Source organism: Pyrus communis, chromosome 15 (assembly GCF_041283825.1).
Source record: "Pyrus communis isolate YQ-2024b chromosome 15, ASM4128382v1, whole genome shotgun sequence".
NCBI lineage: Eukaryota > Viridiplantae > Streptophyta > Magnoliopsida > Rosales > Rosaceae > Pyrus > Pyrus communis.
This window is the reverse complement of record NC_142579.1, coordinates 38,711,936-38,737,278: the sequence shown is the minus strand read 5'-3', so window position 1 is coordinate 38,737,278 and position 25,343 is coordinate 38,711,936. Positions and strand designations below refer to the sequence as shown.

Sequence of the window (25,343 nt, the reverse complement as noted above, 5' to 3'; positions counted from 1 at the left end):
CATAGTGATTATATTCGTGAAAGTATAAGCACATCGAATCGACACCAGATTGTACGGACACAAGTATTCAAAGGTGTTGTATGTCTTGATGGTGAATGTGGTTCGGCCGTCAGAATGCCAAACTCTGAAACTCACTTGTGAGTGTCTAATCATAAAATTATCGGCATTCAATATGCCGAATGTCGTAACTCGTAACACCTTACTTCGCCAAGAAGACTAATAAAATGATCTCTGCCAATAAGGATTCGGAAACCCTTCTCGACCGAGACTTAGATAGGTAACCAGTCGGCCTCGACGCAGTGCTATTTATCCAAACTAAAGGTGCTCCTTGGTCGGCTGATTCTACGGCAATAATGATGTTTATCCAAACTGAAGATGTGTCGGAGGAAAAGAGAAAATAAAAAAAATCTCAAGATGTTTGAGAGGTTTTGCGTAGGGCAATTGTGTGTTGAATTGAAGGTCCTTAATGTTGTCTGCGACTCTGGTATTTATAGAGATCGGTATGCTCAAGTCGTGGAAACCAATCCCAATTGCACTGTGACTCTGAGTCTTTATCTGTTGCTAACCCCACACCTTATCACATCATTCAAAACCTGCTGTCATCTTGAGAACCTGACCTTCCATCAAATTCGGCTTTCAAAGATTTATCCTGATGCAATCTTGTTTTGACTAGATTATTGGCAACATTCAATGTATATTGTTGTTTTGACAATATAGGAAAACAAAAGAAAATTATTTTATTCTTTCCACCTCTATCTTTCGCATGCCCTAAGAGAAACCATGTCCATTTCAACTTATACCTCATTTCAAATGGCACCATGATTACCACTTTTCGATGATAATCATCACCAACTCTTAGCTTGGTCAAGTTCCAACTTCATCCATGCAGAACATGCTAATCCCTTTAAGTGTCTTTGTGCTGATCACTCCACGCAAACACGAATTGCATGTAAAGTCCCTCACCCACATGCATATGCATCACGCATGGAAGAAAAGTTGTAAGGCCTTGGAATACAAATCAAACCAGCTAGATTTTAAGATCAAACCAAGTCAGAATAATTTAACATATTATTAAGGGATATTATCATGACGAAAAAAATCACAATATTATTTCCTAATAATAACCAAAAATTATCCTGATTAGGTCATCTAACGGTTAGAACTTCACTCACTCAACGACATCGATCGCTCGGGCTGATTGTGTAATTTTGAGCCCAAACAGAAACTATTCTAATTCTTGTGTTAGATTAATTGAACACGACATGTAATTAAATGAACTTGTCAAATTACGACAGTGATTTATAACTTATAAGAAGAGGTGTGTGAGGTATTAGCAAGACGAGCGTGAGGATGGAAAAGGAAGGGAGAAACAGAAAAAAAAGGGAAAAGGAGAGAGAGGAAAGCAACAAAAACCGGTTAGTGACTATTCCCCTATCTTCGACGGTTTCTCTACCTTAACCAAGATGCAAATTTCGTTACGCGGGAAACAGCTGTCAAATAAACAAATACACGTAGGCACGCTGTTACCCACACTCTCTCATGTGCCAACCCGCACCCGCACCCGCACCCGCACCCGCCTTCCCACCTAACCCTGTCCTTTAGCCGTACTCCTCACGCGACTTCCACTGCCACACGAGTGTACCTCACGTGAGGTACGCAGCCCCACACATGACACGCCCGCCCACGCCCACGTCCACCACGTGATTAAATATGGAAACGGGAAGGTAATGGTCAAGTCATCACCTGCCCAAGGTGCTAATGGGTAGGGCTGGAAAAAAATCCCAAAAATCCCAAACCAAACCGAAAAAATCCCGATCCCAAACCAAAAAAATCCCAAACCAAAATTCCCGAAAATTTCGGTATGTCATCCCGAACCAAACCGAAATTTTCGGTATGGGATTCGGGATTACATCTCTATTTTTTCGGTATTCCCATACCGAATAGAAATACATATTATATATATATATTATTTTTTAATTATAAGAGAATTATTTTTTAATTAATGGTATTGGTAGCCACTAGTGTGATTAATCTTTGTCTCAACTAAATAACTAATGTTTGTTTGTTTCTATATTCCAGTTGTCTCAACTAATGTGATTAATCTTTGGATATTAGTTTCCTGCATACCTAGCCACTAGTGTGATTAATCTTTGGATATTAGTTTCCTGCATACCTAGCCACTAGTGTGATTAATATGTGGATATTAGTTTCCTGCATACCTAGGCAAATCAAGAAAACAAAGGAGCAAAGACCATTATGCATGCATGAACATATCAGTATACATATATTGTATATATATACACGGACAAGGTGGGTACAGGGCATGCAATTAGTTGAGCTCAAATTTTTTTCTTTTGTTTTCGAGTACACAATATAGTTGTTCTTTCAGACATGGGCGCCGCCAAAATTTTCATTTAATTACAACTATGTGGAGGAGGAATCAAAGTTGGAATGTGGGGTGAGATGGCATTAGCCCAAAAACTTTGTGCACAAATGGGTAGTGGGTAGATTGAAACTTAATTTTAGCCCAAAAACATAATATGTCAAATTTTAGCCCAAAAACATAATATGTCAAATTTTAGTCCAAAAGCCCAAAAACATTTCGGGATTCCCGATTTGTCCCGAAATCCCGAAATTATTTCGGGATTCCCGAAAATTGGGATTCCCGAAAATTTGGTTTGGGATTGGTATTGAATTTGGGATTCCCAAAAATTTCGGTTTGGGAATCGGGACAAGGGTTTCGGTATGGGATCCCATACCGAACCACCCCTACTAATGGGCGCCTAATTAATCTTGAAGCCACTAAAATACTGCAACTTGCAATGCCAACGGGTTTTGCCTTTTTATTTTTTATTTTGTTTTATCAAATACATTTCTATTTGTTATAGTAATAATTATGTTTTGTGTCATTAAGTACAATTATAGTACAACCTTAAATATTTTAGGATGTGTTTTACTTTGTTATTTAGTAATTGAGTTTTCTTAGCTCATGTCATAGTTGCTCTAAGCGGGAAAAAGAGTAGACTGCTTTGGCAGTCGCAGTCTGGATCTTGATATGTAGTTTTTCTCAACTAATCTTCTATGATATTGATTAAATTTTTTCCTATTTGGATATGATCCTTCCTATTCGTTTTGGTTTTCCTTAGTTATATATATAATCAGACGTTTAGTGTTATCATTATATTAAGAATCCAAAATTGAATAATGCTAATAATTTATTTATAACAGAAGTAGAATTTTTATTTTTTTTTATACTAGGGCTTTTGTTAAAAGGAAAATTAATTTGTGTTTTTATTGGAAAATAGAAGCATGTGGCTTAGTTTGTTAAGAATTTTTACACTTGTCCAGTATCTAAACTTTTGAGTTTACTTTATCGCTTGTATTTTTTTTTTTTTTTGAACAAACGATAGTATCTATATTAAGGGATGGGGGGAGTGGGTTAAGCCTCACAATGGGTCTGTCAGAATAATGTGGTTCAACATCTCATTTGGCGATAATCAAACATAAGACCTCTCACTTACAAATGAAGAAAAATACCACTAGATCATAGTACTAAATGACACTTTATTACTTGTATTGAAAAAAGAAAATAATTTAAAAAGCAAAAGAAGATATTAGAGAATATGGCGGATCGAAGAATTATCCCAAAACGTGGGCACACTAGTGGATAGCATAGCATGGCTTTTTGCAACAACTAACTATAGATATACACACTTTGGATTCTTTACAAGCAATACCTTCTCCCTTCTCCCTTCTCCCTTCTCCCAATGGGTTTAATATGTATGTCTGTGGGACAAATGTGGCAGTGCCGCAGCCTCTGCCAGTCCTTTCTTTCTCATAAGCTGTATCAAGGCTACATTCCGGCTCCCTGCACCCCGATCTCCTCTCCTCTCCTCTCGATCTGCACATTAAACAAATAGTAATATAATCCAAACTTGCAACTGTTTAGTCATGCAAATTGTATAAATATATAAACACATAAAATTGAATCAAATGGCTAAATATTCATGGATTAGTCGACCCATTTTTGGCACGTACAACTTTTTGAAACATAACATACAAATTAAACAATTCCGATCACGAGGAAGAACAGAGGATTGTCAACAAAAGAAGAGTCTTTGATAAGCGATAGTTGCAACATGGAATATGCAATCTAGGTACGGGTATTGCTGAACTGGTCCAACTGAAAGACAAGTTGATATATAAGGGACCCATACCATAGTAGCATGAGATTATGGACACGACATAGTACAGAAATATTTAGAGTTAAAAGAGCATTTCAAACATATTAGCGGACGACGTTTATGAAAAACTTGACTCAAACACACCGGAAAGACTACTCCAAAGGCATAGCTAGATCTCATTTTGTGAACAGTTATCCAAAGGGTTTGATCTCATTATAAAATAAATAAAATTTTGAAATAGATTCAGAGAGTATTGTCGGAGTGATATTATTAAAAGGTAAGATTTATACATCATTGATGGATATGCTCTATATTAAGGAGTTAACTTTTTTACCAACAACTTGCAATTTGACATGAATGCGTAAACTTTTTTTTAGCTAAGAAGCCAAGTAATGTGTGTTTTGGTATAAGTACTTAATATTTATTTGAATTTGACAAAAAAATAAAGAAGGAACATTATCATTGCATTGATCATAGAAAGCTTTATTGTATAAAAGGCCAGGGCCTGCGGATCCGTATCTTTTGCCTCCCATTTTGGCATTTTCCTTTCTTTTATGTCTCCTCCTATTTAAACGTTCACGATTAAATCACGTCAATATCTTATGTTGCAATCTTTTAGAGAGAGGAAGAAGAAGAAAAAAGAAAGAGAGAAGAGGACTATAAAAAAGGGGAATGGAAGGGAAAAAATCTTACTCTCGAGCGTAAATGTGACATGAAATGTGGAGTTTTGAAAAAAATTTGACCATTTTTCTTCAAGAAGTTGCCCACGATGGTCAAATTGGTTTCAAAACCAAGTTTTCCCATGCAGCCTGGGCTTCCTTTCCACTCTTTTCAGACACAGATGTCGAGTCCAATTGGCGGATATCCCACTTCTTTTTAAAACCTTGGATTTTGTGGGCTTGCCTTGTTCATTCAGATATGTTAGCCCTTGTAGACTAGAGTCCACAGAGAGTTTGGTCTTTCCTGATCCAGTCGAACGAAGGTGCAGTAATGCGGGACTTGTAATAGGGATTTTGTTAGTGATTGTTTCATGTTTTTGTTGTCTAATAACATTACTCGAACAATAGTTACAAAAATAAAAAATCAATCGAGGAACCTAGGATCATATAGAGTCTGAAAAGAGGGTAAGATTGTCGGGTTTTAGCGATCGGGGTTAATTTCTAACAAAAAAATGCTATCATGATTAATCAGAGTAAGTCTATTAGAAAACCCTCTGGATCTCTCGAAAAAAATCAGAAATCTACAACAAAAATATCTCATTATGATAAAATACGCAATCAAATGCTTTAAGAAAAGCCTTCACGCAAAAAATAAAAACAAAAAAAAAATCACGCAATTCAGGAACGATGGAGCACATGCACAACTAGGGATGGCACCGGGGCGGTTTGGGTTTGGATGTGTCATCTCTATACCCGAACCCGTTTATTTTCTCCGAATCCGAACCCGTAGAATCCCCGAATGGATTTTCCCCATAACCGAACCCATTGGGTGACGGACTTTTGATCAAGGAACGGTTTTCCCCATTATGATATTTATATATTTATTTATATTATTAACTAAATGAAGAATATTAAAAAATAAATAAATAAATAAATTGCTATTATTAATACAATGCATCTACTAAGTAATATTAAAAAATTATATTACTAAGAAAACATTTACACTCTTGAAAATTATAATCCGAAACCGAAAAATTTACCCGACAGTTATCCATAACTGTATACCCGGAATTTTATGCCTGAAATCGAACCATTTGAATCGGTTACTTGCAGGGATCGGATTTGACGGGTTAAATTGTCATCCCTATGCACATCCCCCTTCCCCAACCCTATAAAGAGAAAAGATACATACATTTTCACGCTCAAAAAGGACAACATCGCGGAAAGCTCAAAAGGATTCAAAAAGTAGCATGCTTATGGCCGGCCGTTGGATAAAACGTGGTTCAATGTCTAACATTTGCTCTACCATGCTTGTCCATGTTTGTTTTGGTGGTAAGTGACACTGTCATTTATTGAAGCATGATAGGTCATTTTCTATTGTCGTACATAACACGTTATTCCATTACGATTATTTGATTGATCCAATTTGCAATTGTCAAATTTAGGCTTGGACACTGTTTGTACTCAAATTTGGGAGCGAGCAGACATCCCAATACAGATCTCACGAATGAAAATTCTGTATTTTCTTTTGTTACTTCAAATTTCCTTAATTTAATGACCATTAGCTTAGTCAACCAAGGTTCTGATAGGCATTATCTGACAATTATTTGACGATTTAGATCTTCAGCTTAATATTTCCAAATCCCAAATGATTATTTGAGAGAAAGTTAAATATGAGTTTAGAGTAAGATACCTTCCTCAACTGAAGAATCATTGGACATAAAAAAATTAAAAAAGCAAGACTCTTTGCTCTCAAAATGCCTTCAAACTTAAGGGAAAGGAGAACCCACAATTTCCTGTCCCACAATGCTGCTTTTCGTGTTGGTCTTGTCCCTTGTGGCTCAAGCCTGCTCAGCACCGACAACTGCCCAACAACCAAACCAAAAAACAGATCAACATGTCAAAAGCATATTCATCCTGGCCGGACAGAGCAACATGGCAGGTCGAGGTGGTGTGGTTAACGACACCACCACAGGCATCATCACCTGGGACGGTGTCGTGCCGCCAAAGTGCCGCCCCAACCCGTCAGTCTTCCGGCTCGACGCAAATCTCAGGTGGGTTAAAGCACGCGAGCCTCTCCACGCCGACATCGACGTAGGGAAGACCAATGGGATTGGACCCGGTATGGCTTTTGCCAATGCGGTTTTGGCCAATCACTCTAGTACGGTTGGCCGGATTGGGTTAGTCCCTTGTGCGATCGGTGGGACTAACATAACCCAGTGGGCACGAGGCTCTTTTCTGTACAACCAGATGATCGGGAGGGCCAAGGTTTCGTTGCAGAATGGTGGTTCGATCAGAGCACTTCTGTGGTATCAGGGCGAGAGCGATACAGCTCGTAGAGAAGACGCTCGGTCTTACAAAAACAGATTGGAAACTTTTTTGGGGGATGTACGTTTGGATCTGCAATCTCCTGATCTCCCAATAATCCAGGTACGATTATTTAGGTTTTTTTTTTTTTTTTTTTTGAAGAACAATAGTATTTACACTATAAGTTGGGAGAGTAAGCCTTATAATGAATCAACTATGAGCTTCGAATTCGTCTTTGCCGAAAATTAAACTTAAGTTATCTGACTTACAAGTAAAAAGGAATGCCACTATAACGTAGTACTAAATGACATTTAGTATTGTTAATTAATTACTCAGTTTTTGTTTAGTATTGTTAATGACATTTAGTACTAACGATAAACTACTCATAGCGGTATTTGAATATAAGAGAATGAACACACTTCCCTAACTAATTAACTAGCGTAACTTACATTTACATTAGTACTTTTTTTTTTTTTTTTTCTAGAAAACCTTAACTAGAAATTTTTTATTGAATCAGAAAAATGAAGTTATACCTAGTCAAGGATATTAACATTGGCCCTCACAAAAAAAATAATAAAATGAAATTCAAGAAAAGATGGGGACTTAAATCCCTCTTAAGAAAATAAATAAAAATACGAGGAGAAAACCTCTCTAAAGAAAAATCTATTAGGTCTAAACTTCAAAACAAGTTGCAAAGCACCAATAGCATAGATTAGGAAATAAAGAAAAAACACACATCATGATGAAGGACAAACATGTGAATCAGAATGCATAGTCAAGTCAAGAAAATCTGAATGTTAAAAACAAATTGCTGGCAGAAGAGAGTCATGCCAAACCTAGACATGCCCATATTATTAAACTTTTCGATAACCACGCTTACATTAAAACTTAATTTCATTCTTTTAGCTCTTTGCCTTAGCTTTAGTCCTTGATCTTGTTAATCCAAATTAAGCAAAAGCAGTATTTCCTAATTCCTATATGATGTAACGTTGTTAGCTAGGTTTAGATATTTATAAAATGTAACAAGTTGTTGAAGTCGGTATCACTGTTAACTAATTTATTTACAAGTTTGGACGATTCCTATGAAAACCTAGTGCAACTTGGCATTTCTTAATTGAAATAGTAAAATTTCTAAATCAAGGGATTTCATTTCACATCTAAGCTCAGAGTTGGAATGGAGACAAGGAATTGATGGGCAAATTGTTTCTTTTCATCTCGAGGTCCTACCCTAATATATATGAAAACAAAAACTATCCAATTAATAATGTCGTTTGATAATTGACTTAATGAATTGAAATGCAATGCGTTCAATCTCTATGCTTCTGAAAAAAGAACGTACGTCTTACAGAAAGAAGCTCTAGTCAAATAACATATTACTTATATATCTAATGATGGACTAATTAGTTGGATGATATTGGTTGATCTGCAAGTCTAAAATGAACAGTGTGTGATGTGTTTTGGTTATATATATAGGTGGCTCTAGCATCTGGGGAAGAAGCAAGTCTGATAGAGATAGTGAGAGAAGCCCAGCTGGGAGTCGACTTTCTAAACGTGAGAACCGTCGACGCGAAAGGTCTTCCGTTGGAACCTGATGGCTTACACCTCACCACCCCTGCCCAGGTTCAACTTGGGAAAATGTTGGCTGATGCATATCTTCAATTCCTGCCCAGCGCCATAAGTCATGCTCCAGTAACATATCCTAATTATATTTTCCATTTTCTACTTTATTTGGTATTGAAAGTTCTCACCACGAGCTAGCTAATTTGTTACTTCCTTTATTCAGTGTTCACAAATCCAAATGTATTTAGAGTAATGGCCAAGCTACTATCCTAATTGATACGGTTTTAGGACCCTTGTGCTTCAAGCATTAGAATTGTAAGAATTCATCGATCACGACGAAAAAGTATGAAGAACTCAAATCCAAAAGGCCCAACGATTCATTAAACCGAGTCGATTGGGAGCCTAGGTGATCTCCTTTCCCTGCTCTGAGTCTGCTCAAGGACCAGCTTTGAGATTGACAAGAACACAGCCCATATGTCCAAATACCCAATTAAATTCAATCCAAATTTAAATAGACCCAACAGTTTGTTTCTCTCTCATGTATGTTGGAACTTGGAACTCTAGTTGGACTTAACCTTTTTTTTTTTTTTTAAGTATAACGGTATATTTTACGTTATAAGGAGGGAGAGTTCGGTTAAGTCACACAATAGGCAATCTAATTTGATATCAAATTCGCCATCCACGAGATTCGAACCTAAAACCTCTCACTTACAAGTAAAGAGGAATACTACGAGACCGTAGTACTGAATGACTTATAACAACGATAAATACAACGTGAAATAATTAGAATTAATGAGTTATTATGAAGATAAAATAAACACGGCCCTTATTTAGAGGACATACATGTTGGAGTGGTGGGAAACATTGTTAATCACATTTACATTGTGAACGTGGATATAACAGTTGCTAACCAACTTTTTATGATTGGTGGGAATTGGTTATAGTTTGTATCTATATAGGAAGGGTCCTGCTCACATGAAAAATATACGTTCTATTCGAAAAACTAGCTCTAGCACTAGTAGAAGGATCACACTTAATAGAACATCGTTCTTTTTCTGACTTCTTCAACTCATACTCTAAACTCTAAATCTATATGTTATTATACTAGAAATTGTATAAGAATTGTTATAATTGGATTTATTGGATTGTTTCATCAACGGTGTTGGGTTAGAATGACTTTTTGACTCTGCGTCAGTGATTCCCTTATTATTTATTAGTCAACAACTAATTATGTGCATGAAGTATCCTAGATATCTAATTGCATAGTGAGGTATGCGTAATCTAATTAGATCCAATCAGATTATGCAGCAAATACTAGGTATCTGTCCATCAAATTCCATTACAGGTATGTGGATTGGTAACAGTGGCTTATTAGCTCACCTAACAAGGTGAAATGAGCTCTTCTTATTGCAGTTTTAGGACATCTTAGAGACCAAGCCTAATTGTTTTGCTTTGTCTTCTTTGGGTCAGAATCTACCTACCGGTTGTTGGAGTAAACTTGGAAATAGCAATGTCGTTGGGACAATTTGACATATTGTTCTTACAAGATATAACCAATGTGGAAAAAACAGGATATTGCCTACTGGGGAAATGCTGAATTGACGAGGAACAATGATATAACCAAGGATACCAACCTCCTTATTACCTTATGAACAACAAATACTTTTTTTTTTTTTGAAATATTGTTAATCACAAGTAGAATTGGTGGACGAGTAATGCTATGTATACTCATCATATTTTTCATACTACAATTGAATCACCCGTCTAATAAAAGTAAGACCTATCAATACATGTGTCTTATCTCTATTAGAAAAATGATACAAATGTGATATGAAAAATGAGATGAGAATAACATTTTTATCAGTGGACACTAAATACATATTAACAATTTAGTGCCTATTTTATTGTTTGTTTAGTACTCCATAATTTGATATTCGATTAAAATTTACAACCAATTATTCCATTTGTGCATGTCATTTTTCTAAAATAGTATTTGGTTTTATATCTAAATTTCCTTACAACTTGGAATAGATGTTATAAAACATGGAAAATAATCCAATTGTCAGTATGCTACAGAAACAAATCCACTGCTATAGTTTCACCACCACTGCCACCTTGGGCAGTAGATAGAAACCCTAAAAGCCAAAAAAAAAAAAAAGCACAGTATCAACCACGAGTAATAATTACAGCGTGAAGCCCTGAGCAGAAATTAACAATTACTCTGCTGCTCGTCGTCCCAAGTAAAGTGAGACAAAAAACAAACCACATTGGCCATTGCAAAAATCAAATCATGGGCATGTCCAAATGGTTTTTGTTTCTCTATGTTTTACTATTAACCCAATTCAATGGGGCTGCTTCCGTTGCCAGGAACATCTTCATCCTAGCAGGTCAGAGCAACATGGCTGGGCGCGGGGGCGTCAGCCGCGGCAAATGGGACGGGAACGTCCCAACCGAGTGCAGTCCCAACCCATCAATCCTCCGGCTTAGTGCACCGCTCATATGGGAGCAAGCACACGAGCCGCTCCACGCCGACATCGACCTGGGAAAGACGTGTGGGATTGGGCCGGGCATGGCATTTGCCAATGAGGTCCTCCGAGCCAAGGGGTCGGGATTTGGGGAAGTGGGTCTGGTTCCTTGCGCCGTAGGCGGGACTAGAATTGGCGAGTGGGGTAAAGGGACTCGGTTGTATGGTGAGTTGGTGAGACGAGCCCGCGAGTCGGTCAGGGGCGGAGGAGTTATCCGGGCGCTTTTGTGGTTTCAGGGAGAAAGTGACACCGTGAGAAAGGAGGAAGCTGACGGGTATAAAGGGAAATTCGAGAAGCTTGTTTTGGACCTGCGTTCTGATCTTCATCTCCCTAACCTTCATGTCATCCAGGTTTGCTGCACTGCTCTTATTTTGTTTGTAATCCCAATTCATTATGGACTAGCAATCTTGTTCTCATAGAAAGTGCTTTTGTTTCGACTTTCTTTTACTAAAAGTGTTTTTGATTTAAGCATGTCGAAAAACCTTGCGATACTTAAGAAGTGTGGTTCTACCTATGAAACAAAAGGTGGGATTATAACTGGGTTTTTCATAACATACCTGTTATTGCACATGATATTAACATATAAATATTTGTTACTTAGTTAATACATATATTTTTGTTTTCAGAGTTCGATACTTTAAATGTTTCTCACTAGTGTCAATTGTTAGCGAAATTACACTAATTAGTCATTTAAAATTTTAAAAAACTGAGACTATTTTTTATGTTAAACATTGTCCAAAGCATTTTAATTATCATATTATGCTTTTAATCATTCCTAAAGAACGGTTTTATAGGAATACACATGAAAATACTCGATGTGCCTAGTAACTAAGGGTTTGAATTATTGTGGTTGCAGGTGGCACTGGCATCTGGAGAAGGCAAATTTCACTACTAGAATTATGCCCATTACACACCATTTTTTGCCCACCCTTTGCAATTGGTGGTCATAGATATAAAGTTGCTACTCTTACTATTATTTGGTGGCTTTACAATGAGATGCCACTGATATCAGTGGCCTAAAAAAATCAGCCACCAATATTGGTGTCTGTTAACTAACTTTATTTCTTAAAAATACTTTTTTGTGCATTTGTGATTAACTGGGCACCAATACAATTTATTGAACACCAATAAAACAAATAAAAAAAAACCATTAAACCTCTCTCCCCTTCACAAAAGTCCAACTCCTCCCCTTCATTCCCTCCGCTCGCTTCCCCTTTCATTCTCTCTCTCCTACCTCCCATATACTCTTCTCTTTCATGCAGCAGTGGCTCCGTCCTCCCGTCACCAACGAGCGTCAAACTATACCTTCAGAATCCTCTTCCCTTCCTCTTTCCAACCCTCAAGTTAGTTTCTCCAAATTTGTAGCCGAATTTTCTCAATTTCAGATCTAAGAAACGGTGACCATAGGTATTCCGGCCAATTTCCAGCAAAGTCTGCCTGAATTGGACCTCAACCAAGAGGTAAAAATGATCCTCTCCTCATGGGTGTTCCCTAGTGTAAGTGATTTTTTTTGGATCAATTCTAGATTTCAAATTTTAATTCCACTTTCTGTATGCATGTTGAAGATTGGGGACAAGGAAGGTGAATCAAGGTTGTTTCCAACCTGGGCCGAGAAGAATGGAAGCCTTGGAAGGTTGTGGGTGAAACTAAGGTGAAGAGGGTTCTTCTAAAAAAATTAAGGTGAACATGGTGATTTTCTCCTTAACCACAACTATCACATTTTATCTCTTGCTTGGAATTTTTTTTTAAATTCCCAGGATCTGCAGTTGCAATATTTTTGATGGACAAATTAAAAAAGAAGCAACTGCTTTTATAAAGCTTTTGTAGTCTCACGGTAAATATATCATTATATATACTAAAACCCAGTTGGGTTCCAGCACTGTTCAGCAATAGTAAAAGGGCGGAAATGCCCCTGATTTTTTAGCTTGCTTAGCCGTTTTGCTGCTGCTTTGCACAGTTAAATATCTGTTATGCCCCTGATTGCCACGCGTTGATCATCCTTTGTCTGTGTGGTTTGATTCCGTCATAGCGAATGGACGACGTTTCCCTTCTAGCCCACGCGTCCATCATCGATGGCCCTTCCAGTTCGACTTCTTCCCAATTTCGCTTCTCTCGCCGTTCTCACCTTTTGGGTATTTTGGAACCTAGGTTTTTTTCTCTCCCGCATCGCCGTCTTACTTGCTGTTTAGCGTTGCCATCTTTCTCCAGATCGGCAGGCCGATGGAACCCGGCGAGGTCAGCATGTACTTCTATGTAATTACCGCCTGTGATCTCAGCCATGCTCGCGCCGCCGTCAATTTCGTTGTTTTGTTCAGGTTCGCACATTCAATCTCATTATTTGCATGTTTTATTTAATATTCATGCAATTAATTGTGCTTTGGATTAGTGTGGAAGTTGATATGTTTGATTTTCTGCATGTACTTTATTTTTTCTATTTTCTTTCAGAAATTAATTTACTTTTCCTTGGAAATCGTTGAGCTGTTAGAAGTTTTTTGCCTTTTTTCTTAATTTGATCGAAATCCATTTCTTACCCACATAACCTAGAGTCTCCTGGTGAGTTTTTCGTCTTTCTTAGTGTGTCTGAATTTTTTAATTCCGTTGTTATGGCCTTTGTTTTCCTCAGAGAAGAGATGTTGATGGTGCATGAGAGCAGTACCTTGGGTTGGAGCACTCTGATAAAGCTCCTAAGAGCGCTCACGCAACAAATCAAGTAAGTGCTGTTGTAAATAGGTTGTTTTCGATTTACAGATGGATTTTGTGTTTAAATTTTCTTTTTATAATTTTAGAGCATGCATGTATTATCAGTTGCTAGATGTCATGATCAATCCCTGTATTATATGTGAAATAAAAAAAGAAGGAACACTCTATAACTCTAATCAGATGTCCACTGAAAAGAAGACAAATCACATTATAGACCAATACGTGTTAAAATTATGTTGAAATAAAAAGATGAATAGAATGTTTCTGATAGAGATTACCCATGATAACAAAATGGTCAGGCAGAGTCATTTAATGGTTGTCAAGGTTGGATCTTTGTCTTAGTGAATAACAGTACATCCTATATCAGGGAAAAACACTAAGATCTGATACACTATCAATTTCATTTGACAGGAGAAATAAAAGCTTTAGAAGTCACTCCTTTTTTTTTTTTTTCTTTCTTTTCATGTTTCAGTTTGTTTTTCAAATCAGTTGTCAATGCTATTTGCTTTTTACTAACATATGTTTTTTGTTTTTAATAGTATACGAACATAAAAAAAAGCCTCCAAACCTCCAAAGACAGTAGCAAGATCTTTGTTGATGGTAAGCTATTATTCTCTGATATCTGTTTCTTTTTGTTTATTTCACATATGTGGCTATTTATTGAAATTTGATTTGCCAAGAACTGGAGATGGTCTCGATTTTAAGGTTAAAATTGAATCATCCATGATTTTAAAATAATGGTATTTTTATTAAACCTAATCTTTCTGAGCATGGTTAGGAAGTTATGAAAAAAGTAGAAAGGATGTTCCCTTGATGATTGTTCAGAGAAGAATTCTGGTGATAGTTCATAGAAAGTAAAGGTTTATGTTTTTTTTTTAAATTCCAGTTGGAATGTGTTGCAATAATATCAGTCTTTGTGAGATCAAATGAATAACACCTACCTTTTTGCCTCTTTCTACATGTTTTATACAGTTTCAAAACCCGCAGCACCGCGCGGGCAAGCTTGCTAGTTAGCACTAGAAAGTGAGGAAATCCACTTTCTTTGGTCAAGTTGGATTCTTTACTATGACTACCATTTTTATCTCTAAACAAATTTTTAATGGTATGTATGATATAAAAGGGTAAATTTAACTATTTTGGTTTCTTTTTTTTCACGCTTTGGTGCCTCGAGTTTTAATTTTTCATAGCTGTGTTGAGTTTTTTTCCAGTTACAATTCGGGAGCCATTGGCAACTTCTAAGGGACCAAAATTGTTTTCAAGTCAAAATACAGGAACCAAATCGTAACTAGACTAGGAGATTACATTACCAAAGTAGGAAAGTTTTGTCTTGATTCATAGTTTGACAACATAATATGTATGTAGGATGTTGTTTTAGAATCGCTTGGTAAGTGTTAAATACATCCTATAACATGATTGACTAACAAGCATGGTCGTTCAGATATACATGCAATTGAGATCACTGACTAAATCAGATTTCTTTTATATTGAAGCAAATCTTGCCTATTGGGTGTTTGTGAAAATTCCCCAGAGAGTTAGAAACAAGGATATGATGCAAATCTGAATGTAGGCTGTTTTGGTATGTGTGTGTACGTATAGGTGTGTTATATTGATATGACATGCTGCCTAATTTATCTATTTTTGGATTGCTAGATCAAAGAAGGAAGTTCAATTTATCAAGGATCAAGGTTTGGACTGCTAGACAGCGCGTCGCCTTCGGTTTGAGGTATGGAATTAGTCTCGTGCTTGCAATCTGGCCGCTTACGTGTTTAAATTTATGGTTTATCAATATGCTCAAGATTTGGTTAGCAGGTAGTTATGCAAACAAATTAAAGTTCCTTTAAGCATATGGTTGGTAGTCTTGGTGCCCTTCAGATTTGTGTAAAAATCTAGAGCCATCTGCATGGTCCTATGCTAATGAGCTGCAAGTAAAACTTCAGTAACAATGTGTTTTTGTATTTCTTTCTAGCGATCAGCTCTTTGTGCTCGAAATTTGGCGATCAGGACTTGCCTTTGATTTTTTTTTAGTGCAGCAGAGTTTTGCATCGATTTTTTCATCTTCTTCCAGATTTCTGTTCCTTTTTTCTTTTTTTTTATTTTTTATATTGTTTTGGGATATGTGAATGTAATTTTTTGAGTATTTCTTTGCTTCAATTCTCTCTAATATTTTGATGTTTAGTTTGAACTCCCATCGCAGCATCATCATCATCATCTGCTCTTGCTGCTGCTGCCTTTGACTGGTATTTCCCTATTTGCTGCCCAAACAACAGTCCTCTCAGATACTACTTGCTCTTAGATACTACTTGCTTGGAGTACCATATACCTATATAGTAGTTTGAAAGCTGACCTGGTTTGAAGAAACCTAGCTCAAACATCCCACCTGGAGAGACAATGGTTTGATCGCCAAAGAGAGATTGGCATGACATGATTAAGCTCTTTGGAAACAGAGTCTTCAAACACTTTTCAAAGTTTGAGTCCCAACATTTGTTCAAAATTGTATTAAAGATCAGTTATGCAAATTTGTAGTATATTCTTATATCAAAGATCTTACAATTTGTTTCCTCACAAAAAAAAAAAAAAAAAAAAAAAAAAGGAAATATTCCTATTCAAATCTGGGTGCCCACACAGGGCATCCTCTTTTTTTAATATTATTTTGCAATTTTGCCACTGATGTGAATAAGGGTGGCACTGCAGGAAAGGCACCAATGAAATATTGGTAGTCATTGTTACAATAGAGTCCTCTACATAGGCCACACTCTCTAATTTAGTGGGTGCTTGGTGGGCATAGAGGTTTGCCACCAATGTGAGTGGCAACACTTGACAATAGCCACTAAATGAAAAGGGTGGCTGATAGCCAAATTTCTAGTAGTGTTTGTAGACGTAGTAAGGAAAGGTCAGCTGGATGTCAAGTTACCAAATGTGAAATGTGTTGATGCCAAAGGATTGCGTCTCAAAGAAGATGGCCTCCACCTTACTACGTTATCTGAAGTCCACTTGGGGATCAAGCTTGCTCGTTCCTTACTTGATTCTTATGGCCACCATCTTTGATCAAAACCAACCCTAAATATCCAATCAAATTGTGAGATTCTGAGAGCTGAGATGTACCCCATACCTTGGAAACTCGTTCGAATTATAGAATCCTTTGTTTTGGTCGTTACTGTGTACACAGTTTTGGGTTAGTCTTTAAAATTTCCAACAACAAAATAAAAATATATCAATCCAGTTTGAATGAAGCAAATACTCGCAGTAGGTAGAGTGGTTCTACACACACTCAACTTGAGTGTCTAGAAACAGTAACTGGGTATCCAAAAAATCATCCGTAGTGAGTTTAGTGACCTAGTTGAGCCTTGCAAGAATAGTTTATGTTAGACCATCTCCAAGATAAGCTCTAAATTTTGGTTAAACTAGCACGTGAAAGGTGTTAAAATTTATTTTAGCTATTCAGTTTAACTGTTCGTCTTCAACAATTTTCTTTTAATTAAGAAACTTTAAATATTTTATAATTAACAATTTAAACTCAACCCAACACCCTTCTCTATTTCTTCCTTCTTTTCCTTGATCAAGGATTCACCCTTAAGTTTTATTATTTTTCTAATATTTAGCAAGTGAATAGTTACTCTCTAAATTTAAAGAGTGATTGTTCATTTTGCATTAATAGATAGCCTTTTACAACATCATTTGGAGATGAATTTTTTAAAAGGAAAACTAATGAAAATGGCTTGAAAACTTTGAGTTTTAACGATAAAGACAAAATAAAGGGTAAAGTGAATAGTACCAGGATTGACTTTTTAGTGTAAAAAGTCAATCCTTAAATTTCTCAAAATGTTACTAAAATAATACTTTTAGTTAATTTTTTAATAATATTCTTTTATTAAAATGTTACTAAAATAATACTACGACGCAGCTTAAAAAAAATATTTGGAAGATTATTTTAAAAAGAGAAGTGGAAGACTTATTCCTTAAATTTCTCAAAGCTCACAACTTCATCAACACTACTACCCAACAAACTCCTAGATCACAAAAAGTTATATATGAAGGATTAGAAATGCCTCACATATGATTTTGCAATGCTCATACGATGCATTTTCTAATTCCTCTTGTCTACTTTTTTGTAATCCATTTCTTTTTTATTTTACCGAAATACCCTTCAATGTGAAAATTGCTCAGCCAAACACACCCTAAACTACCTATGTCTCATCGAATTCCCTTCCGTCTCCTAGTGTAGATAGAGGCAGCTAGACTAGTTGAGTCACTAATTGCTTTTAGCCCTTGGGTTCTTGGGGACATATCACAGGTGCAAGACTTCCATTGGTTTTATGATTTGACAAAAATTCATGGTGGATTTAGCCACAATGACCTACACAATGAGATACGTGGACACAAAACGAACAGCTCACATGATACGTGCTCGGCCCTGGTGCCCCTTATTTCTACACTATAGCTTGTCCTCGACGAATCAACTATATCTATCATCCATGCCTTGCCCGCCTGATCATTTTCTATTTGGAGATGCAAGTTTCAGAGTTGTCTAAGTTTATTTTCTTTTGTACCACTATGTTTAATATTTATTTGGATTTTTTAAAGTAATATTTATTTGGATTAATTGTAGTAACTTTATGTTTTGTTTTGAATTGTGTTTTTGCTAGGGAGGTGAAGAAACAAACGAGCAAGGAGCAGTGGAGATCAAAGTAAAGACAGTAGATTATCGATCGCCGGCAGGGGAAGACAAACAGCCCAAGAAGGAGAAGGTTGAGGTGGTTCATGAGATTCGAGATGGAGGAGGTAGTGACTTTGTTGATCTTGATGCAACAGCTGCAGTTGCACATACCCTCAAGTCAGCCAAGGATGCCATTTCTGGAAGTGACAAATATAAGATCACCAAATGAGTGAGACCATTAGATATGAGAATATGTAACATGTGCATGTTCTTTGTTTGATGGGATCCGGAGGTGATCCCAGTCCATTTATCGATTACACTAACCTTTTTTGTGACAATCACAAAATCCTCCTAATGTCTGCAGAAGGATTAAAAGGGGTACCTATAAGCCATCCCAAATCCCTTCCCTCTCCTAGTGCAGAAAGAGGGAACTAGATGACTCATTGACAATTGAGGTCGAGAGCTTTTCAAAGTTGTGTTATGTCCAAATTGAAATTATAGCAGCCGGCCGGTGCAATATTTCCCCTGGCCCATATATTCGTATGCTTTTCAGAAAATATATTGTGAGCCTCCGTTACAATGTCCTGCTTACCGACATTACTAAAATAAAAAAAGCATAGGAAATATGTGCTGACCTGCTACACTATGAGATACGTGGACACGAAACGTACGGCTCACATGATACGTGTCAGTTCCTGGTAGGCCTTCTCCTAACCATACTATATATGTACTGGTTTGGCCAACTAATTTTGTATAATTTGTAAGTGGAAGTTTTAGAATTGTCTGAGTTGAATTTTGCGAAATGAATACTTCGAAAGTAAAGAATTTTATTCTTCCTTTTATTTGTGCTATATGTTTTGTTAGTGTTTGGATTAATTGTAGTAATTCTGGTTTTTTAATATTAAGAGTAACTGTTAATTTTGCAGGGATCAACCGGAGAAACAAACGAGGATGTCAAGGTGCAGACAGTAGATTACCGATCCCCAGCGGGAGAAGACAAAGAAGCGAAGAAGGAGGACGTTGGAAGTGGTTCATGAGATTCGAGACGGCGGAGCAAAGAGTGAGGGCGTTCACCCTTTTGCAGGTGCAGCTGCTGCCGTAGCAAACACCATTCAATCAGCAAAGGATGCCATCTCAGGCGGTGCCAAAAAAATCCAAAGATGATAAGACCGCTGAATAAGTGAGAGCAGCTGGTGCATGATGACATGATATTATGTAACGTTTGTTTGTTTTTGGAAGTAAATAAAAACTGTATTACGAAATGGAGTTCAAGTGCATGTATATTTGTATTTCTTTGTTCTTGCTTAGTTAGGCACGTTGTCTGTTCCATATGACATGATAAGACCTGGTGACCTATATGGTTTTCTTTTATAGCAATTTTTTTTTAGAAATTATGCATCAAATACTATTGTTCCACCAATGACCATTTACATTAAATTCAACTATCAAATATGTGTCGACATTGAGTATTTGTAGGTACTCAAGAAAAATTGACGTAAATGGACTTGTTAAGTGGTTGTTTTCTCTATATTGCAACGATATTTAGACGAACACCCTACACCTAAACGTGTATTGGCCATGTCCTACCTGATGTTGAACGTTTGGCTAAGTTTCCAACAATATCAATGCAATATGCGAAATTAATTACGGCAGTCAAAAGCCGTGTCCCCAAACAATTGGAAGTATGCTGATGTTACAAATGGGCAGTCATATGAAATAATACAAGACCAAATTTTTTTGGAAGATTGACATGATTATGCAACACAAGTTATTAGGCAAATCAATTATCTCTACTGCTCCAGTAAAGATGGCATAAGCGTTTGCCCAATTCAATTGCTTCACATCCTCACTGATGTTGTGCCCTCCATACTGCCAATGGCCCACCTCCTTTTTATTTAAAATCCACCTCGAGAGTTTGACAAAATAATTTACAATTCATAATTGTATGATTGCATTCCTTAAGATAAAACACCACCATGCTACACGAATAGGTATTTTAAGTTTGAGAAAATATAAGTGTTAACCGTTTAGACCGTCTCTTTGAAACCTTTAACACTATTTGGAGATTCCAATGTGATAAGAGGACAAAAGCCACAAACGTAAGAGTGTTGACTCTCAAGTTTTAACTTCTTCCACCAGAGTCTGCAGGAGACGAGTTTGGGCCACTTAACTAGACCCTACTTTTACCTCAGTGCCATCTAGTCTATGGTTCTCACACATGCGGTGTTGTGCATGTGGTAATTGATGCGTCTCTCTGAAATCTTTACACGTTAATAAGTCGAATAGTAATTTCTTCCCAAGAGCATCTATAAAAGCTCAAGAAAAATCCAGCCAAGCTATGCCCAACTAACCATTGTCCAAAGGACCAAATTATTCCCAAATTGTCCCAACGTTTTGTTTGATCGGGTCCCAAATTGTCCCAATTTAAGTTTGTTGTGTATGGATGGATATCTAGTACAATCAACATGGGCCAGCAATGGATCCCTTTGTGCCTTTTCATTTTCTTCACATGAGGAATTCAGGCCAACTTGTTTGAGGTACTCCTATAACCTTATCAGGCTATGGTATCAAACATGTCATGAGTCACAATCAGCAATCTGACAAACACAAACCGTCGGCACGTTCACCATAAAAAGTGGCTACAAGAATCTGAATTCATTTGGCTACTTGTGACAACAAGAGTTTTCGGATACCCTACCTAAAATTAGTTACATTTATTTCATCCAATAGACAGCTAATAAGGTGTAGTACTAGAGATTACGAAAAGTTGTGTCATGCCAGTTCATCAGGACAGTACGTATGCCGCCCATCCTTTATTCCCAAATTGTAATTCTGTCTTCGTAAACTAGAATGATCTAGAATATATGTTGTGGTCTTTTGAAAAAATAAACGGAGATTATGAAAATGCTCTGGCTTTTTATTCAATGATAGTCGAAAAATACATGCCAATTCAACTAAAAATTACACCTAATGAAAGGCATGCATTTCTTCTATTAGCCTACACAAACATCAAAGGCAAAGCCTAGATACAGATCATTTAGTATCTAAGGCCCCGAACAAAGCAAACCCAGAAAGATTTTTCACTTTCAAAGTCCCTCTCTACTCCCAAATCCCAACCTCCATGAACCCATCCTCAGTGGCACACCCCCTAAACATCCCCATACAATTAAACCCATAAGCTACTTCACCTTTGCTAGACACAGCTATGAGTCCGGCCTTGCCATCATCAAGCCTCTCTTTGATCACAAAATCCACTGCATCTTGTAGGCCTAGGCCCTTGTACTCCATCACTGCTGCCACCTCACGCGCGAGTGTCCCGCGTATGATTGCCTCGCCCTCACCCGTGCACGAGACCCCAGAAAGGTCACACGCGTAGGTACCGGCACCAATGAGTGGCGAGTCACCGATTCGGCCAGTCATTTTGTTCATTAGCCCACCGGTGGATGTAGCTGCAGCGCAACGCCCTTGGTTATCCACCACCACACAACCAACGGTCTCAGGTGCGTAAACGCTAATGGGGAGCCCGTTCATGTGCAACGGACTCTCCACACCTGCACTGCAGCTCTCCGATCCTAACGGAATTCTGTAATCAAACTGAACGTCACCAAAATTAATTAATATATGACACAAAACGTACTAAGTACTTAGTCCATTAATTAATTACCACTGATGAAATCAAAATATACTTACCAAGATTGTGTTGGCCTCCTTTGCCAATTTGAGCATCCCCACATTTTCCTCTGTGATGAAATACTCATTGTCCACGAGCTCAACGCCCTAAAATATCACACAAAACCCCATTCAGATTCCACACAAAAATAATATATAAAAACGAGATCTTTGTCCAGAAAAATAAATACAAAATAGTAACAAAAAAATATATGAAACCGTACTATTATTACTATTAAATTGCCAAATTTCGACATCTATTAAAATAATATTTAATTATACGTGTGGCACTATAAACAGTAAGGTTGAATCTTTGCACCGCACCTCCTGAAAAAAATAATATATAAAAACGAGACCTTTGTCCAGAAAAATAAATACAAAATAGTAACAAAAAAATATATGAAACAGTACTATTATTACTATTAAATTGCCAAATTTCGACATCTGTTAAAATAATATTTAATTATACGTGTGGCACTATAAACAGTAAGGTGGAATCTTTGCCCTAGATTCATGCACCTCCTGAAAAAGACAGGAGTTTATACTTTTATTTTCTTATTTTTTAGTAAGGATTTATTTATTTATTTATTTACAGAATTCAAAGTGGATTTTGATTCTTCATTTGGGTATTAAATATTATTATGGACAATGAAAGGGACTAGGATTGTCGGTGCCCTTCATGTCTTCTCGATCACGGTTAAGTCATGTTAACATTTTATATTATTTCTTTTATAGAGATAATAAGATAAAAATAAATAGTAATATAAAATGTTGACATGGTGTAACCGTAACCACATAAACAAAAAAAAACAAGAAAGGGCATCGGAAGTGGAAGGACATACAATCCTTGTCCCAATGAAAGGGGTGAAAGTGAAAGCATAACAAACCTGTTGTCGGGCGAAGTCTTCGGCGCCGGAGAAGGCGAGGTAGGAGTGAGGTGATTTGTCCATGACGAGGCGGGCGAGTGAAACGGGATTCTTAACCGTAGTTAATCCCGAAACGGCGCCGCATCGTCTTTTGGGTCCATCCATGATGCTGGCTTCCATCTCAACCGTCCCTTTCGCTGTGAGAGCTGATCCACGGCCAGAGTTGAAGAAAGGATCGGTTTCCAATTCCCTAACCTATTTTTAGACAACATAACAAATCACAAACATTTATAATAAAAGAAATATTTTGTAAAAATAAAAAATAAAAAAAGGTTTTGAGGAGTTTAAACTAGTAAGAAGATTCCAGCATGCATGATGCAGCGCCAGCTTAGGTTAAAAAATAATGGAGTGGTCCAAAATACCCCATGCAAACTAAAAACTCGGAAAACATAACAGGAAAGTTTTCAATGTGTTTGGAAAATCATTCAGGTTTGTTTGGTCATAGATATGGGATTAAATCACCAGTGAAAGATTAAAGTACCATTTTAATATGAAAAATGATAAATCAAAGGGATTAAAATCGATAATAATAACAATACGATATAAAATGCATATGCAAATTAGGTCAATTAAGTTTAAGTTTGATCTCATATTCATAGATTAGGATAGTTCAGAATATCGTCTTGTGATTTGACGAAAGAAAAATGTAAGTTAGACCATCTTTTTAGACTATGTTTTTGTAGATCACATCCATCGAACTCATAACGAAAACATGAATAACATTTTGTAGGGGTTGGCAATGTAGAGGGGGAGGAAGGAGACGTACGACAAGCTCGACAACATCAATGGCGGCTAGATCGGAGCGGAGAGCAGAGATGCCGAGATTGAGGCAGCGGGTGAGGAGTTGTTTGGCCTGCTCTTGACGCTCCATGGGGAGATTCGGGTCGACACCCGCGCCGCCGTGAACTGCAATTGCCCAACCACCCATATTTCTGCCTCTCTCTCTCTCTCTCTCTGTCGCTCTCTGGACTTGCTTTGTTGTGACCCTAGATCTCTTTCTCTTTTGCTTTCTTTGTGTTGTGGCTACGAAATGCCTTGGGGGGATTTTATAGGCGTGGCGGATTCCAAATGCCCCTTGAGTCGGATCTTAAAATTTTAATTTAATTAGATTGGGCCGTGCTGATTCCAAGACTCGGCCCATATATAAAAAATGAAAACTAATAAAAAATATTTGAAAATTTTAAATTTTAACGATAAGCATAAAATAAAGGGTAAATTGAATAGTATCATGATTGATTTTTTAGTATAAAAATATGATTTTTCGTTAAAGTGAACAGTACTTGGAGTTTTTCATTAAAGTTCTCTATATAAAACTGGATCGGATATATTAAATTTATATTCACTATTTTCGTTTAATTTTATTTATATTTCTTGATTAAAAATTAGGATTCCTCTGCATGGCATTTGTGTTTGTGCCCCACTTGTTGCGGGAGGTTATTCTGGTGCGAGCTGTGTCCAACAGGAAAGAGGGGACGCACGAAACTCCAAAGGGCGTCGATTCGTGTTTCACTTTTAATAACCCTTCATTTTTAGGGTCTTGCTTATTTTTTGGGTTGTCTTTTCCCTTAATCACTTAGTTTAACCAACTTAATTTCTCAGCTGCCCCCAACCTATCTTTATGTTTTTATGTAAATGCCCTAATCCGATCGGTTTTTGCCACTACAGTCATGAATTTTGAGCATGCAACGGTATGCTGCCCCGATGGTGAAATCGAGCAAGGAAGGTAATTTTTGGAATTTTGGGAACCAATTTAAATTTACCATTGACTGCACGTATTTCAAATCTACTTGATTCGGAAGCAAGTTAAATGAAATGAGTTATGAGGGTTTTTCTCTAGAAAAAGAAAGCATGTCTACCCTTGAGGGGAAATACTTGAATGTATGGTTATCATGATTCATGACGTTTATGTCAATAATAAAATTATTTGGCTAATTACAATTTGCATCTTTAAAGTTTGAAGTAATTTTTAAAATGAGAAGTTAGATTTCAATTTTCTCATATTATCTCTTAAGGTTTTAAAATTGTATCAATTTACACTTTGTGGATATATGAACGTCTAAATATCCATTAAGTATGAGTTTTTAAAGTTAATTTGATGCAAATGTGGCTTACATGTCAATATCATAGCAATACAAATTTCATGCTCAAAATGTCTTCAA

The 25,343-nt window shown here is 36.9% G+C and overlaps 3 protein-coding genes and 3 long non-coding RNA genes across 7 annotated transcripts; 5 read left to right on the top strand and 1 right to left on the bottom strand.

Moving 5' to 3' along the window:
* The first annotated feature begins 6,522 nt into the window (after positions 1-6,522).
* LOC137726212 (putative carbohydrate esterase At4g34215) lies at positions 6,523-9,249 on the top strand. Its single transcript, XM_068465136.2, has 2 exons — positions 6,523-7,273; positions 8,624-9,249. Exons 1-2 carry the CDS (start codon positions 6,650-6,652, stop codon positions 8,906-8,908), a joined length of 909 nt encoding a protein of 302 aa, XP_068321237.1. The 5' UTR covers positions 6,523-6,649; the 3' UTR covers positions 8,909-9,249.
* A 1,612-nt stretch (positions 9,250-10,861) lies between these two features.
* On the top strand, positions 10,862-17,085 carry LOC137714439 (putative carbohydrate esterase At4g34215). The gene is made up of 3 exons (XM_068453661.2): positions 10,862-11,585; positions 12,092-12,121; positions 16,807-17,085. The coding sequence occupies exons 1-3, from the start codon at positions 11,001-11,003 to the stop codon at positions 16,978-16,980; spliced, it is 789 nt and encodes a 262-aa protein (XP_068309762.2). The 5' UTR covers positions 10,862-11,000; the 3' UTR covers positions 16,981-17,085.
* Positions 12,450-16,599, top strand: LOC137714997 (uncharacterized). 2 transcript variants are annotated; one of them, XR_015957197.1, is made up of 4 exons: positions 12,450-12,695; positions 12,801-12,915; positions 15,586-15,658; positions 16,130-16,599. It is a non-coding gene; the product is annotated as an uncharacterized LOC137714997 (long non-coding RNA). The 2 variants fall into 2 exon arrangements; XR_011065498.2 differs by having other exon boundaries at positions 12,451-12,695; positions 16,112-16,599.
* On the top strand, positions 13,607-14,862 carry LOC148690988 (uncharacterized). Its single transcript, XR_015957198.1, has 2 exons — positions 13,607-13,945; positions 14,475-14,862. It is a non-coding gene; the product is annotated as an uncharacterized LOC148690988 (long non-coding RNA).
* Positions 17,086-18,821: 1,736 nt separating the features above from the next.
* LOC137715394 (uncharacterized) lies at positions 18,822-19,980 on the top strand. The gene is made up of 2 exons (XR_011065565.2): positions 18,822-19,406; positions 19,516-19,980. It is a non-coding gene; the product is annotated as an uncharacterized LOC137715394 (long non-coding RNA).
* Positions 19,981-21,485: 1,505 nt separating this feature from the next.
* On the bottom strand, positions 21,486-24,213 carry LOC137741175 (putative isoaspartyl peptidase/L-asparaginase 2). The gene is made up of 4 exons (XM_068480987.2): positions 23,951-24,213; positions 23,146-23,379; positions 22,280-22,366; positions 21,486-22,183 (listed from the first exon to the last, which is right to left on the bottom strand). The coding sequence occupies exons 1-4, from the start codon at positions 24,110-24,112 to the stop codon at positions 21,689-21,691; spliced, it is 978 nt and encodes a 325-aa protein (XP_068337088.1). The 5' UTR covers positions 24,113-24,213; the 3' UTR covers positions 21,486-21,688.
* Positions 24,214-25,343: the final 1,130 nt, after the last annotated feature.

Excerpts from the sequence above, each read along its gene's own strand:
- LOC137726212 (XM_068465136.2), top strand. The coding sequence starts at position 6,650 with ATGCTGCTTTTCGTGTTGGTCTTGTCCCTTGTGGCTCAAGCCTGCTCA. Across the intron at positions 7,274-8,623 it reads CTGATCTCCCAATAATCCAG|GTGGCTCTAGCATCTGGGGA; the intron begins GTACGATTATTT and ends TTATATATATAG.
- LOC137714439 (XM_068453661.2), top strand. The coding sequence starts at position 11,001 with ATGGGCATGTCCAAATGGTTTTTGTTTCTCTATGTTTTACTATTAACC. Across the intron at positions 11,586-12,091 it reads CTAACCTTCATGTCATCCAG|GTGGCACTGGCATCTGGAGA; the intron begins GTTTGCTGCACT and ends TTGTGGTTGCAG. Across the intron at positions 12,122-16,806 it reads CATCTGGAGAAGGCAAATTT|GTAGACGTAGTAAGGAAAGG; the intron begins CACTACTAGAAT and ends CTAGTAGTGTTT.
- LOC137741175 (XM_068480987.2), bottom strand. The coding sequence starts at position 24,112 with ATGGGTGGTTGGGCAATTGCAGTTCACGGCGGCGCGGGTGTCGACCCG. Across the intron at positions 23,380-23,950 it reads TTGATGTTGTCGAGCTTGTC|GTTAGGGAATTGGAAACCGA; the intron begins GTACGTCTCCTT and ends GTCTAAAAATAG. Across the intron at positions 22,367-23,145 it reads AAGACTTCGCCCGACAACAG|GGCGTTGAGCTCGTGGACAA; the intron begins GTTTGTTATGCT and ends GTGATATTTTAG.